This window comes from Oncorhynchus masou, chromosome 32, assembly GCF_036934945.1.
Source record: "Oncorhynchus masou masou isolate Uvic2021 chromosome 32, UVic_Omas_1.1, whole genome shotgun sequence".
Classification (NCBI taxonomy): Eukaryota; Metazoa; Chordata; class Actinopteri; order Salmoniformes; family Salmonidae; genus Oncorhynchus; species Oncorhynchus masou.
Window position 1 is genome coordinate 36,239,860 of NC_088243.1, and position 15,613 is coordinate 36,255,472.

At 42.4% G+C, this 15,613-nt stretch overlaps 1 protein-coding gene across 1 annotated transcript in view; it reads right to left on the reverse strand.

The window, feature by feature from the left end:
• Positions 1 to 15,613, reverse strand: part of ltk (leukocyte receptor tyrosine kinase) — a 76,108-nt gene that overhangs the window by 4,347 nt on the left and 56,148 nt on the right. Inside the window, 6 exon segments of the mRNA XM_064954043.1 lie at positions 574 to 638; positions 6,170 to 6,260; positions 6,429 to 6,615; positions 8,986 to 9,099; positions 9,366 to 9,518; positions 10,120 to 10,218. Of these exon segments, the coding sequence (XP_064810115.1) occupies positions 574 to 638; positions 6,170 to 6,260; positions 6,429 to 6,615; positions 8,986 to 9,099; positions 9,366 to 9,518; positions 10,120 to 10,218 (709 nt within the window).

A 15,613-nucleotide genomic window follows, 5' to 3' on the forward strand; every position in this document is an offset into this window, starting at 1 on the left:
ATAAAGGTAAAAAAATAAAAAATAATAAAGTGTGTGGATGTTGTGTGGTGGAGTCTACATTCATGCGTCTGTGTTTACATCTGTATGTCTAGGGTTATTTCATGGCCAGGAAACACTCCGGGTCCCAATTTACCCCAAGCTGCATATTATGTACTCCGTTGTGCCTGCTTTAGCCCGACAGCATCTGCTCGACAGATATGCTTTTTAATGCTTTCAGCAGAGCTCCATTTGGAGGAGAGACGAGGTTATTCTGGCAACCAGCTGCTGTCTCCTCGATAGGGATGAATTACCTGACTCACTATGATAAACAGCTGGTTAACCAAACAAGCAGCACACAAAACATGGCAGCAGACTAGCCTGCTGAGCGCTAAGTGATGGCATGACAGTGTTTGGGTCTCATCCGCCTGCCTCATGGTACGCTATGTTACAGTACGCTATGTTACAGTATGCATCCTGTGTGTGTGTGTGTGTGTGTGTGTGTGTGTGTGTGTGTGTGTGTGTGTGTGTGTGTGTGTGTGTGTGTGTGTGGTGCAGGAGGAAGTGGATGGGGCCGTGTGTTCCAGCCCAATGCACCTCATAATCAGGGCCTCCATCAGGAAATCCATCTCGTCCTGTTCGGAGCAGATCTCCGGAAGAGTCTGTGGAGCAGAGAGGTAACAATAGGCAGTCAGGCCAATCAGGTCCTATTCAGAGCAGAGCAGTGAGAGACACACCCAATGGCACAAATTTGTTTACGTCCCTGTTAGTGAGAATTTCTCCTTTGCCAAGGTAATCAATCCACCTGACAGGTGTGGCATATTAAGAAGTTGATTAAACAGCATGATCCTTACACAGGTGCACCTTGTGCTGGGGACAATCAAAAGGCCACTAAAATGTGCAGTTTTGTCACAACACAATGCCACAGATGTCTCAAGTTTTGAGGGAGCGTGCAATTGGCATGCTGACTGCAGGAATGTCCAACGGAGCTGATGTCAGAGAATGTCATGTTCATTTCTCTACCATAAGCTGCCTCCAACATTGTTTTAGAGAATTTGGCAGTACATCGAACCGGCCTCACAACCGCAGACCATGTGTAATTACACCAGCCCAGGACCTCCACATCTAGCTTCTTCACCTGCGGGATCATCTGAGGGGGACTGCTGAGGAGTATTTCTGTCAGTAATAAAGCCCTTTTTCTGGAGAAAAAAAACGAATTCTGATTGGCTCAGCCTGGCTCCCCGGTGAGTGGGTCTGCCTCCCAAGTGGGTGGGCCTGCCTCCCAGACCCACCCATAGCTGTGCCCCTGCCCAGTCATGTGACATCCATTTTTGAGGGCCTAATGAAGTTATTTAAACTCACTGATTTCCTTCTATGAACTGTATGTTACTCAGTAAAATCGTTGAAAATGTTGCATGTTGGGTTTATATTTTTGTTCAGCATACATTGTTTACCGGGGGGCAGGGCTACCGAGATAAAGGCTAATCTGAAAATGGTGCTGGCTGAGGTTAAAACTCATGAGTGTAGATGGTATAGGGATATTGTTATCCACATCAGCACAAATTAGGATGAAACAGTCAGAGGTCATCAAGTGCAACATAACTTCAGCGTGTAATTTAACTAGAAATATATATTGGCATTGAATAATTGTCTCTGGCCCCCTCCCAGTAAAGGGGAGTGATGAGCTCTACAGCAGACTCACAAATGAATCAGTGGTTGAAAACGTATTTCTGTCCCTCACAAAAGATAGCACAGTCAGCTCAATTTTCTCCATTGAGACTGGGAATGTGCCTCAATCTAGGTCTGATAAAACTAAACATGGCAGTGTTTGCTTTAGCCAACTCCCTGGAATAAAGACTTCCTCCATTCCTGTGATTATTGAAAGAGAGTGAAAATACCTCATCTCAAAATAGGACTACTTAATGTTAGATCCCTCACTTCCAAGGAAGTCATAGTCAATGAACTAATCACTGATCATAAACTTGAGGTGATTGGCTTGACTGAAACATGGCTCAAGCCTGATTAATTGACTGTGTAAAAGGAAGCCTCTCCTTCTGGTTACTCTAATGACCATATCCATTGCGCATCCCGCAAAAGGTAGAGGTATTGCTAACATCTATGACAGAAAATTTCAATTTACAGCGGGGAAAAAAAATGACTGCGTCTTTGTCTTTTGAGGTTCTAGTCATAAAATCTATGCAGACTTCTCAATTACTTTTTAATAGCTACTGTTTACAGGCCTCCTGTGCCGTATACAGCGTTCCTCACCGAGTTCCCTGAATTCCTATCGGACCTCGTAGTCATAATAGTCCACAGACACTACAAAAGGCTTTCAGAGCCATCGACTCATAGTGGGTTTTGTGCAACATGTCCCGGGACCTACGCAATGTCACAATCATACCCTGGATCTCGTTTTATCCCGTGGAATAGATAGTGTATCTAAATGTTTTTCCTCATAATCTTGAACTATTGGACCACCATTTTATTTGCCCAGACCCCAACCAAGGATTAACATGAGCCACCCTATAGCTTCTCTGATAACGCAAAGATTCCTAGATGCCCTTTCAGACTCCACTTACCCAAGGACGTTTGCGTACAAAAATCAGTTCACCACCTAACCTAGGATCTAAACTTAACTTTGTGTAATATCCTAGATCTAGTCATGTCACTGAAAACACAAAACGATTTGTTACAAGAAACTAGCTCCCTGGTATACACAAAATACCAGAGCCCTGAAACAAGCTTCCAGAAAATTGGAATGGAAATGGAGGTCCAGCAAATTGGAAGTCTTCCGAAAAGCTTGGACGGACATTATCGAAAAAGCCCTCATTGCTGCTCGATCAACCTACTTTTCAAAATTGATTGAGAAAAATTAAAATACTGACGCAACGCAAACTAAAAACAAGCATTCCCCAAGTGATAATGGCCCTCACTTCAGCAGTGATGAATTCATGAACTTCTTTGACGAAAAGATCATGAGCATTAGAAAGATAATTGCATTCTCCTCTTTGAATATGTGCATTTCTCCAAAACGCAGTTGTCCTCAGTATGCACAGAACTGCCAGGACCTTGGATCAATTGAGAGACTTTTTTAATCCTGTATTTTGACACATTCCACAGCAATAGTAATGGACTCTAAACCTTCCAGCTGCCTAATATAACCTCTTCCTACTAAACGAGCTATTTCCTGTACTTAGCCCTCCTATGTTGAATATAATAAACGGCTCCCTGTCCTCTGGATGTGTACCAAACTCACTAAAAGTGGCAGTAATGAAGTACCTTCAGGCATTTGGAAATTGCTCCCAAGGATGAACCAGACTTGTGGAGGTCTACTATTATTTTCTAAGGTCTTGGCCGATTTTGTTTTATTTTCCCATGACTTCAAGCAAAGAGGCACTGAGTTTGAAGGTAGGCCGGAAATACATCCACAGGTACACCTCCCATTGACTCAAATTATGCCAATTAGCCTATCAGAAGCTTCTAAAGCCATGACATCATTTTCTGGAATTTTCCGAGCTGTTTAAAGGCACAGTCAACTTAATGTATGTAAACTTCTGACCCACTGGAATTGTGATACAGTGAATTATAAGTGAAATAATCTGTCTGTACACAATTCTTGGAGAAATTACTTTTGTCATGCACAAAGTAGATGTGTCACGCCCTGGTCGAAATATATTATGTTTATTCTTCATTTATTCGGTCAGGCCAGGGTGTGACATGGGTTATTGTGGTGTGTTTTTGTCTTGGGGTTTTGTGGGATGTCTAGCGTTAGTCTATGGCTGCCGGAGGTGGTTCTCAATCAGAGTCAGGTGATTATCGTTGTCTCTGATTGGGAACCATATTTAGGCAGCCATATTCTTTGTGTGTTTCGTGGTTGATTGTCCTTAGTGTCCTTGTTCCTGTCTCTGTGTTAGGTTACACTAGTATAGGCTGTTTCAGTTTTCGTTACTTATTTGTTTTGTAGTATTTGTATTGATTTGCGTTTACGTTTGTTCATTAAACATGGATCGCAATCTACACGCTGCATTTTGGTCCGACTCTCCTTCACCGCATGAAAACCGTTACAAGATGTCCTAACCGACTTGCCAGAACTATAGTTTGTTAACAAGAAATTTGTCGAGTGGTTGAAAAACGAGTTTTAATGACTCTGATGTAAACTTCCGACTTCAACTGTACATGTACAGTAATGGCCAAAAGTTTTGAGAATGACACAAATATTAATTTTCACAATGTCTACTGCCTCAGTTTGTATGATGGCAATTTGCATATACTCTAGAATGTTATGAAGAGTGATTAGATGAATTGCAAATAATTGGAAAGTCCCTCTTTGCCATGCAAATGAGTTGAATCCCCCCAAAAACATTTCCACTGCATTTCAGCCCTGACACAAAAGGACCAGCTGACATCATGTCAGTGATTCTCTTGTTTACACAGGTGTGAGTGTTGACGAGGACAAGGCTGGAGATCACTCTGTCATGCTGATTGAGTTCAAATAACAGACTGGAAGCTTCAAAAAGAGGGTGGTGCTTGGAATCATTGTTCTTCCTCTGTCAACCATGGTTACCTGCAAGAATCACGTGCAGTCATCATTGCATGCACAAAAAGGGCTTCACAGGCAAGGATATTTCTGCAAAAAAACCACACAAAAAAGGATATGGCTTTTTTAGTAAGATTGCACCTAAATCAACCATTTATCAGATCATCAAGAACTTCAAGGAGAGCGGTTCAATTGTTGTGAAGAAGGCTTCAGGGCACGCAAGAAAGTCCAGCAAGCGACAGGACCGTCTCCTAAAGTTGATTCAGCTGCGGGATCGGGGCACCACCTCAAGAGGCAGGTGGACAAACAAAACCCCACAAATTATGACAAACTCCAAGCATGGATTATGCAAGAATGGGCTGCCATCAGTCAGGATGTGGCCCAGAAGTTAATTGACAGCATGCCAGGGCGGAATGCAGAGGTCTTGAAAAAGAAGGGTCAACACTGCAAATATTGACTCTTTGCATCAACTTCATGTAATTGTCAATAAAAGCCTTTGACACGTATGAAATGCTTGTAATTATACTTCAGTATTCCATAGTAATATCTGACAAAAATATCTAAAGACACTGAAGCAGCAAACTTTATGGAAATTAATATTTGTGTCATTCTCAAAACTTTTGGCCACAACTGTGCTCTTATAATCTCCACCGGCACAGCCAGAAGAGGACTGGCCACCCCTCAGAGCCTGGATCCTCTCCTCGGAGCCTAGTTTTTTCCTAGGTTCCTGCCTTTCTAGGGAGTTTTTCCTGGCCACTGTGCTTCTACATATGCATTGCTTGCTGTTTGGAGTTTTAGGCTGTGTTTCTGTATAGCACTTTGTGATGTCGGCTGATGTAAAAAGGGCTTCATAAATACATTTTATTGATTGATTTTCACACCATGTTTTCTCGGAAAATCAATGAATTCATTAATATATGTAGCTGAATTAATTCATTAATGTCAACGTCAACGTCTATGGTATGTGTGATGCAATTATGTAACATTTCCCCTAATTGGAGAGGGCTGGATTGTGGTAATATCTGGAGCGGAATAAGTGTAACGTTATCAAATACATCTAACATATGGTTTCCATAGCTTCCATGTGTTTTGATGCCATTGCATTTGCTCCGTTCCAGCCATTATTATGAGCCGCCCTCCCCTTCAGCAGCCTCCACTGATTTTTACCCTACTCTTAAATGATCACGTAATCGCGCATTGTTTGACTTGCATCATGCATTTTTCCAAGCAGAAGCAATACATACAGACATGTTGTGTCACAGCAAAACAGAGAGACTAATAGAACGACATTTAGATCCGTGTTGAAGTCTATTTAAAGGTCACAAGCACAGTCTCCTTTGTTCGATTACAGGTCTGCACGTCATTGTTGCTTACAACACAGAGGCAAAAAGGGGACCTTGTTATTGTCGACATCCAGACAGTTCTCAATGCAACAGACCAGCAGTACATATAATGAAGAAAATGTCAAGGAAAACTACCATAGAGGAATATATTTTTGGTCAAAAGGTTACCAATATTAACCATCTTCTCTCTACTCCTGTTTTTAAGACATTCAGTCATATGCACTGCCAAAAGCAATTACTTCATTTCAACTGCTATGTGCTAATGTGCTTCAAGTCATGGACGAGTACCGGAGATGGAGGAAGAGGAACTGACCTTTATGGCCACTTGCATGGCTGTGTTCTCGCCATTCATCCCTAGAACCTGGCCCTCATACACCTCCCCAAATGCTCCATGGCCCAATGCCCTGCAAACACACACCAAGCCAGACAGATGACAAAGAGCTTAATTCCAGAGTCCAGTCAAAACCTGAAGTGACTTGAACATAGCACACTACTACAAATAAATTATCATGTAATGCACTTAATAGCTTATAGGTCTCTGCTGTGTCAGCCTCGCTGTGTGTGTAGACTACCTGAGGAGGGTGATGTTCTTGCGTGGTACTTCCTTCAGCTCGCTCAGTGAAGCAGCCTTGCCAGCAAAGCAGTAGTTTGGGTTGTAGTCTGTCATGATGGTGGATGACCGGATCTTACTCAGCTTGTACTCTGGACTCTGGAGACGCAGCCTGACCGCATGCAGCTGGTTCTTCTTACGGTAGTATACTGTAGGGGAGAGAGACCAGGAAGATGAGGTTGGTTACTGTGATACAGCCCTCGGCTTCAGACTGTTGCTATACTGTAACTATCAGAGACAACATCCCACTAGCGCTGCATTAGACACACTACCCTGATGTCTGTCTGTCCTCTAACCTCTGGCCTCTGGCCCTGGTCCAATAAGTGACTAGCTAACAGTCTGTGAGTTGAGGACCGAGGACTCACCCTCCGTGGAGGCGGCCCGCGGCCTCGATGCAGGTTGGTAGTCTGCCTGGAGGGCTGGGTGGGGGCCCTGGGGGGCGATGCGTGGAGGTGAGAGGTGCCCTCTGCTGTGATGTCGAGCTGCAGGTGCAGACAGACGCGACACTCGGGGGAGGAGTGGGGGGGCCCGTGGACAGACTACCAACCTACATGGGGGAGAGCTCAGGTGAAGAGACACTGTTAAGTGTCTGAGGTCTGTCTCCACCCTGGAAGGGCCCTCTCCATGGGCCACTGTGGGGCGGCATAAACCATCTGGCCCAGGGCTAAGGATTTTGTGTTGGGTTGAGTGTGTATGTGTTGTATGTTGTGTGTTACGCATGTTGTGTGTTTAGGATTTAGGGAAACTATTTACTGACACTGTACAGTATGTTTTCTGAATTGATAGCTCCGACATCACTTCCTCATGAGGCTCATGGGAACGTTCTGTGGTCATACCCAGAGGGACTTTCACATCACGGTGAAACTTTGTGTTAATTACGGGTTTTATTTATTTAGCATGGGGGGAAAAGTACAGTTACACTTCAGTCATGGCACAGTGTGTTACAGTTCGTGCACAAGTCAAACTCTAAATATCTGTATCTCATACTGACATAGAGGGATGGTTTGTTGCCTTCATGGACAACAGTAATCACATAGTTAATCGTTCATATCCCGACACTGTTGTTATTGGTAGTATTAACTCCTCCGCGGTTGAGAGATGTTCACTATATGAGAGAAGTATAGGGGATTAGAGAAGATCATTTCGCAGCAAAGCAGTAATGCTTGGATCCTGACAGGGCATATGCATAGTGATGAGTCACCACCACAGTGCTTTTAAAGCTTAAAAGTTGACATTCTGCCATGGTAAGACACTCCATGGTTAGACACTCCTTTAAAATCAGCACTGGCTGGAAAATAAGTCTTCCACGTACAGAGCTGACCTCCGCTCTTACCGCAGCACACGTACAGAGCTGACCTCCGCTCTTACCGCAGCACACGTACAGAGCTGACCTCCGCTCTTACCGCAGCACACGGGCGTCAGAAAGGGGGCAGTGCACACAGAAACATCAGAAAATCCCTCACTGTCCTACATTTCTAGCCCCCCCCTAAAAAAATAAAAAATAATAGCAAGACAATTGGTAAAAAAAAAAATGGTTTGCATGCGCACACATTAAGTACACACATAACACGGTAGCAGCATTCAATATGATATTGATCATTGCCTATTGGCAAGACAAAGTTAGACACTAATATTAGGAGAATCAATGATCATTCTCTCTTTCACTCCCCAAAGCAGAATAATCAAAGGTACAATTTCAAGGTTGTTATCAGTCCTTTTCCTAATTCCCTAATCATTCCTTTTAGCAGGGTAATTGTGCAATCATTAGCATTAAGCGGTGAAGCCATGTATCACCTTGAATGTGACTATAAAACAAGTATACCATAGAGGGTAAGAATTGTTACTGGAGATATGTCCAACGCGCCCTTTGAAGCATGAATAGATACACAATATATGTTATTGCACACAATCAGGACCATCAATCCCAATGTGCCACACAACCAACTGAATACTTAGCGAACCCCTTCACTCCAACATAAATGTCTTCGATTGTGTGGTCTGAAATAGTGCAAGAGTGAACAGTGGTTAGTCTCACTGTAATCCCTGAAGCCCCTCCAAAATGATGTGTATCACAGTTAAAATATGTCTCGTCTCCACCAGGCTTGAAATCTGAAATAAAGATAATGCCCGAGGGCTTGCAAGACAAACCCATTATTGTCACTGTGGAAAATGATAAGCCTAAATTCCTAAAAGGCCACCTTATGTACTCTTTCTGTCAAGTCTATGAGTTATTTTATATTCAAGCTCTGCCTTTCTCTACAATTAAGTATCTTGCTGGTTTTTGACTGCTGTGTTGAATCGTGGACTTCTGCCATTCACTCTCATCCAATGTCACATTTCCCTCAAATAGAACACATTAAACCACAGCTTGGTTTAAAATGCTAAGCGTCCTGCCTTTTTCAGATGCTTTCATTCTGAAAGTTAAATACAGTATCGTCGGCATGGAGAGAAGCTCACAGCTCACAGGCGGTGAAAGGTGGAGGGCACAGAGTCCACACAGAACTGGAAGAGTCTCTTACTGATGGTGAGGCTGGCGCAGGTCAGGACGATGCCCGTCACCACGATAGATGCCACCACGGCCAGGATGAGGGACAGGGACAGCTGGCCTTTTGGGGTGAGACCCTGAGGGGCTGCTGGGGGGGGGGTCAGAGGTAAGGGTTAGCAGGGGAAGATGGAGAACCACTAAGATTATAAGAATGTTTCAAAGACAATGGGACTACTAGTGAGGTCGTTAACAACCTTCCATTCCATTCCTCCGTGTATTTTATTTGATGAGTGTGCCATTTAATGAGAAACAGATTGGCAGAAATTCTCAAGGACTCATTTTTAACATTTTGCATTCATGATCCCAAAACACATCCAGTAAATTAGGGTATTTCCATGACTGTACAGAAGTTACCTGTGCAGGTGACATTGTCACTGGCCAGCACCTCCTCGTTGTGACAGAGGCAGAGGATGAGTCGAGTGTCCTCGTCTCGTTTGCAGCTCTGGGTCTGGCAGTGACTGCAATTGAGCTGCACCTTGATCTCACATTCTCCATGGCTCTCCATGGCTGAGTGGAAAGGATGACAGAGGAAATTACATCACCACATGAATCTCACAAGAACAATGCTGTAGCACAAGCACTGGTCAACCTAGCCATATGTATGACTAAAAAGAGAAGACGTTTTACAATCTGAGTTCTTTGTGTCTCTTCTTCATAACATCGTCAAACACTGGAGTTAAATTCTTAGCTATGGTCAACTAAACCTAATCATGTTTTCACTGTAAAGTCGATACTGCATGACCATGGATCAATTGATCTGTTTTAGTTTGTGTTTTTGTCATGTCTTTCACTACAGAGGACTGCTTTGTATTCCGGGCAGCATTGGCAGCACATGCTTTGCCACAAATGACATTGTCATGCCGTAAAGAATTGATTGGCTGCCTGTTTTTCAGCAGCTAAAGAGAAGACAGCATGGCGCCAGGATCAACAGGATCCGTGAGGCTATCAATTATGTCACCGGTGTCTGAGGATTGAGGCGCCCTTCCCTACCTCTCCCACTGAATCAGTCAGGTGATAGAGACACACAGACCTCTGTGTTACGGCCAGGGCTCTTTCCTTGCGCTCTCCTGGCTCCCAGTGACACTGATGTAGTAGGAGAAAGCCTTACCTGCCAGCGGCTGGAGAAATATCTCCCCCATGGGATGAACAAAGGAGATGCCATCCTGACCGCCCGCTGTGATGTCATCAGTCAGCGCGGCATCGCCTCCTTGATTTAGATTAAACACGATATTAAAGATAAGTGCATGTTTGAGCTAATAATAATGGCTTATTATTGCCTGCACATCTGCTAACAAGTGGCAATCTTCCTTTTGAACAAAAAGGTCTGGGTAGAGGGAGAGTATGTATGGTATACTAACGATGCTGAAAGAAATCAAATGTCTCTCAATCAATCTGTTCATATCTTGATCATTCAACCAATTCGGTGCCTTTTGAAAAGTGTAATTTGGTTTCAAAAATGTTTTCATAAAGAACACGTTCAACTTCATAAAAACGTTTTCCCATCTCAAGAGGTTACATTTTTAAAAATACGATAGTAAATGTCTATTAAGTATCAAATAAAGTAACAGCGTTGACCATAACAGGTTAATTATCAAATCAGCCATAAAGCCCCTTTTGACAGAGGGTATTGAATGCAAAAATCCAATAGTTGGCCTAATTTCAGTTTATGTGACAAAACAAGCAAGTATAGTGTAGAGAATCATTTTACCATCTAAACTGTGAATATATATCTTCCATAATCAAACATTTTGTAGTTTCAGCTGTTTGAAACTGGTGTACAAAACATCAAAGTAAAAGACACAAAAACATAGAAATAGCGCATATAGAACAGATCTACCGCTTTTTAGACTTGCTTTCAATGAGAATGACATACACTACATCCCAAAAAGTATGTGGACAAGCCTTCAAATTAGTGGATTCAGCTATTTCAGCCACACCCTTTGCTGACAGGTGTATAAAATCGAGCACAGAGCCTTGCAATCTCCAGAGACAAACATTGGCAGTAGAATGTCCGGTAATGAAGAGTTCAGTGACTTTCAACGTGACACTCTCATAGGATGCCACCTTTCCAACAAATCAGTTTGCCAAATCTCTGCCCTGCTAGTCCTGCCTCGGTCAACTGAAAGTGCTGTTATTGTGAAGTGGAAACATCTAAGAGCAACAATGGCTTAGTCGCGAAGTGGTAGGCCACACAAGCTCACAGAACGGGACTGCCGAGTGCTGAAGCGCGTAACACGTAAAAATCATCGGTCCTCGGTTGCAACACTCACTAGTGAGTTCCAAACTGACTCTGGAAGCAATGTCAGCACAAAAACTGTTCGTTGGGAGCTTCATGAAATGGGTTTCCATAGCCGAGCAGCCGCACACCAGTCTAAGATCCCCACGCACAATGCCAAGTATAGGCTGGAGTGGTGTAAAGCTCGCCACCATTGTAATCTGAAGCAGTGGAAATGCGTTCTCTGGAGTAATGAATCACGCTTCACCATCTGGCAGTCTGACGGACTAATCTGTGTTTGTTGGATGCTAGGAGATTGCTACCTGCCCCAATGGATAGTGCCAACTGTAACGTTTGGTGGAGGAGGAATAATGGTCTGGGGCTGTTTTTCATGGTTCAGGCTAGACCCCTTAGTTCCAATGAAGGGAAATCTTAACACTTCAGCATGCAATGACATTCTAGACTATTCTGTGCTTCCAACTTTGTGGCAACGGTTTGGGGAAGGCCCTTTCCTGTTTCAGCACGACAATGCCCACGTGCACAAAGCGAGGTCCATACAGAATGGTTTGTCGAGATCAATGTGGAAGAACTTGCCTGGCCTGCACAGCCCTGACCTCAACCCCATTGAACACCTTTGGGATGAATTGGAATGCTGATTGCGAGCCAGGTCGAATCGCCCAAATTCAGTGCCCGACCTCACTTATGCTCTTTTGGCTGAATGGAAGCAAGTCCCCACAGCAATGTTCCAACATCTAGTGTAAAGTCTTCCCATAAGAGTGGAGGCTGTTATAGCAGCAAAGCAGGAACCAACTCCATATTAATGCCCATGATTTTGGAATGAGATGTTTGACAAGCAGGTGTCCATATACTTTTGATCATGTAGTGTAACATTTAATAAATAATATTCTTCAGAAATGACTTTGTCAAAATAACAAAATTAACAGGGCTTTACAATGACGCTGATTTATAAAATTTAAATATTGGGGTTAGGTGTGTTATAATCTTCTTAGAAGTCCCTTACAAAAAAACATGTGATCTTATGTGAAGTTAATGTGATAACATGTGACAACATGTAAAAGCAACATGTGAAAACATGAGCTAATGTGACAACATAGGGATGCAAAATTTCTACGTGATACCATGAAACTAGAAATTTGAGCACATGATCTCATGTGAACTAAATGTGGAACAGGAATGCAACATTTCAAGTTTTTCCACATGTGAAAATGCAATTCCACATGTGCAAGTTACATTTTCACGTGAGTGTTTTGCACGTGGAAGTGGAAATTCAATATTCACATGTTAAACATTTTCCACGTGTAAAAATACAATTCCACCAGAGTTAGATTTTCTGCAATTTACATGTGAGGTGAAAACATGTTATTCTCCTCACATGTGAAAAGGTGGTTTTAACATGTGAACTCTAAATGTAATACATGTGAACATATGGTTCCACATATGAACAACTGACCTAACAAGTCTCTTTTTTTTACATGTGAACATTTCAGCTCAACATGTGAAAAAAGCTATTTCACATGTGAAAATGCAATTTCACATGTGAAACTGCAAATTTCACGTGTTTTTGTTGTTGTAGGGAATAAAATGATATGGAGGTTTTAAAGTAAGTGGGATGCTATTTAGCTAAAATAGTGCAAAAAGTCTTTAATCAATGACAATATGATAACATTTGACATGATCACTTAGTACTGACGTTTCAATACGGCCCCACCTGGGATTTGAACTCACAACCTCTGGTTTTGGGGTACGCTGATTTTTCTTCTGCGTCACAAAGTCTGTAGCATTCCTCTACACATTCATTAATTATAATAAATCTCTACAATTAGCATTACGGATAATCCTGAATGAATCGCACACATATCATACCCCCAAGACATGCTAACCTCTCACCATTACAATATTACCCCTCACCATTATAATAACAGTGAGGGTAAGCGTTTTTTGGGGGGGTATGATATTTGTGCATCTGTAACTTTCTCACTCATCATTATTCACAATTCATTCAGGATTATCCACAATTATGGAAGCATCGATGTTAATGTAGAAGTGTTTAGAAACATATTCTATACTTATTCACAATAAAATTGACTCCATATGACACAATGCATTATTTACCATTCATTTCTATTGGGCACAAAATAATCTGAAACACAACCAAAACAAACAGCAAATGCATCCAGCAAATTTGTAGAGTCACAAGCTTGATGTCGTCATTGCGTGTTATGAATATGGCACCAAATTCTAAACTTAACTTACAACTCTAATACACATATAAGTGAATTTGTACAAATACTTTTGGTCCCTCAAAATCGGGGGACTATGTACAAAAAGTGCTGTGATTTCTGAACAGTTCACCCGATATGGTGAAATTTGAGGGGTTTTCTGTATAGTTGTCTAATGTTGGTGGGTCATATTATTCTGTTTAAATAAACATACACAATGTAATCATGTACGTCAACGTGTGTCAAGTATTGAAAACATTATGTTAAACAATATACAGTGGCAAGAAAAAGTATGTGAACCCTTTGGAATTACCTGGATTTCTGCATAAATTGGTCATCAAATGTGATCTGATCTTCATCTAAGTCACAACAATAGACAAACATAGTATGCTTAAACTAATAACAGACAAATTATTGTATTTTTCTTGTATATATTGAATACATATTTTAAACATTCATAGTGTATGTTGGAAATAGTATGTGAACCCTAGGCTAATAATTTCTCCAAAGGCTAATTGGAGTCAGGAGTCAGCTAACCTGGATTCCAATCAATGAGACGAGAATGGAAATGTTGATTAGAGCTGCCTTGCCCTATAAAAAACACTCATAAAATTTGAGTTTGCTATTCACAAGAAGCATTGCCTGATGTGAACCATGCCTCGAACAAAGAGATCGCAGAAGACATACATTACATTTACATTTAAGTCATTTAGCAGACGCTCTTATCCAGAGCGACTTACAAATTGGTGAATTCACCTTCTGACATCAGTGGAACAGCCACTTTACAATAGTGCATCTAAATCATTTAAGGGGGGGTGAGAAGGATTACTTTATCCTATCCTAGGTATTCCTTGAAGAGGTGGGGTTTCAGGTGTCTCCGGAAGGTGGTGATTGACTCCGCTGTTCTGGAGTCGTGAGGGAGTTTGTTCCACCATTGGGGGGCCAGAGCAGCGAAAAGTTTTGACTGGGCTGAGCGGGAACTGTACTTCCTCAGTGGTAGGGAGGCGAGCAGGCCAGAGGTGGATGAACGCAGTGCCCTTGTTTGGGTGTAGGGCCTGATCAGAGCCTGGAGGTACATTGTTGACTTGTATAAAGCTGGAAAGGGCTACAAAAGTATCTCTAAAAGCCTTGATGTTCATCAGTCTACGGTAAGACAAATTGTCTATAAATCGAGTAGGTTCAGCACTGTTACTACTCTCCCTAGGAGTGGCCGTCCTGCAAAGATGACTGCAAGAGCACAGCACGGAATGCTCAATGAGGTTAAGAAGAATCCTAGAGTGGCAGCTAAAGACTTACAGAAATCTCTGAAACATGCCAACATCTCTGATGACGAGTCTACGATACGTAAAACACTACGCAAGAAGGATGTTCATGGGAGGACACCACGGAAGAAGCCACTGCTGTCCAAAAAAAACATTGCTGCACGTCTTAAGTTTGCAGAAGTGCACCTGGATGTTCCACAGCGCAACTGGCAAAATATTCTGTGGACAGATGAAACTACAGTTGAGTTGTTTGGGAAGGAACACACAACACTATGTGAGGAGAAAAAAAGGCACACCGCCTCAAAACCTCATCCCAACTGTAAAGTATGGTGGAGGGAGCATCATGGTTTGGGGCTGCTTTGCTTAACAGAGGTTGGGTGATGCAACAGGACAACGTCCCAAAACACAGAAGTAAATCAACAGATGAATGGCTTCAACAGAAGAAAATATGTCTTCTGTGTGGCCCAGTCAGAGTCCTGACCTCAACCCAATTGAGATGCTGTGGCATGACCTCAAGAAAGCAGTTCACACCAGACATCCTAAGAATATTGCTGAACTGAAACAGTTTTGTAAAGAGGAATGGTCCAAAATTCCTCCCGACCATTGTGCAGGTCTGATCAGCAACTACAGAAAAAGTTTGGTTGAGGTTATTGCTTCCAAAGGAGGGTCAACCAGTTATTAAATCCAAGGGTTCACATCCTTTTCCCGCCCTGCACTGTGAATGTTTATATGGTGTGTTCAATAAAGACATGAGAACATATAATTGTCTGTGTGTTATTAGTTAAAGCAGACTGTGTTTGTCTATTGTTGTGACCGAGATGGAGATCAGATCAAATTTTATGACCAATTTATGCAGAAATCCAGGTATTTCCAAAGGGTTCACAT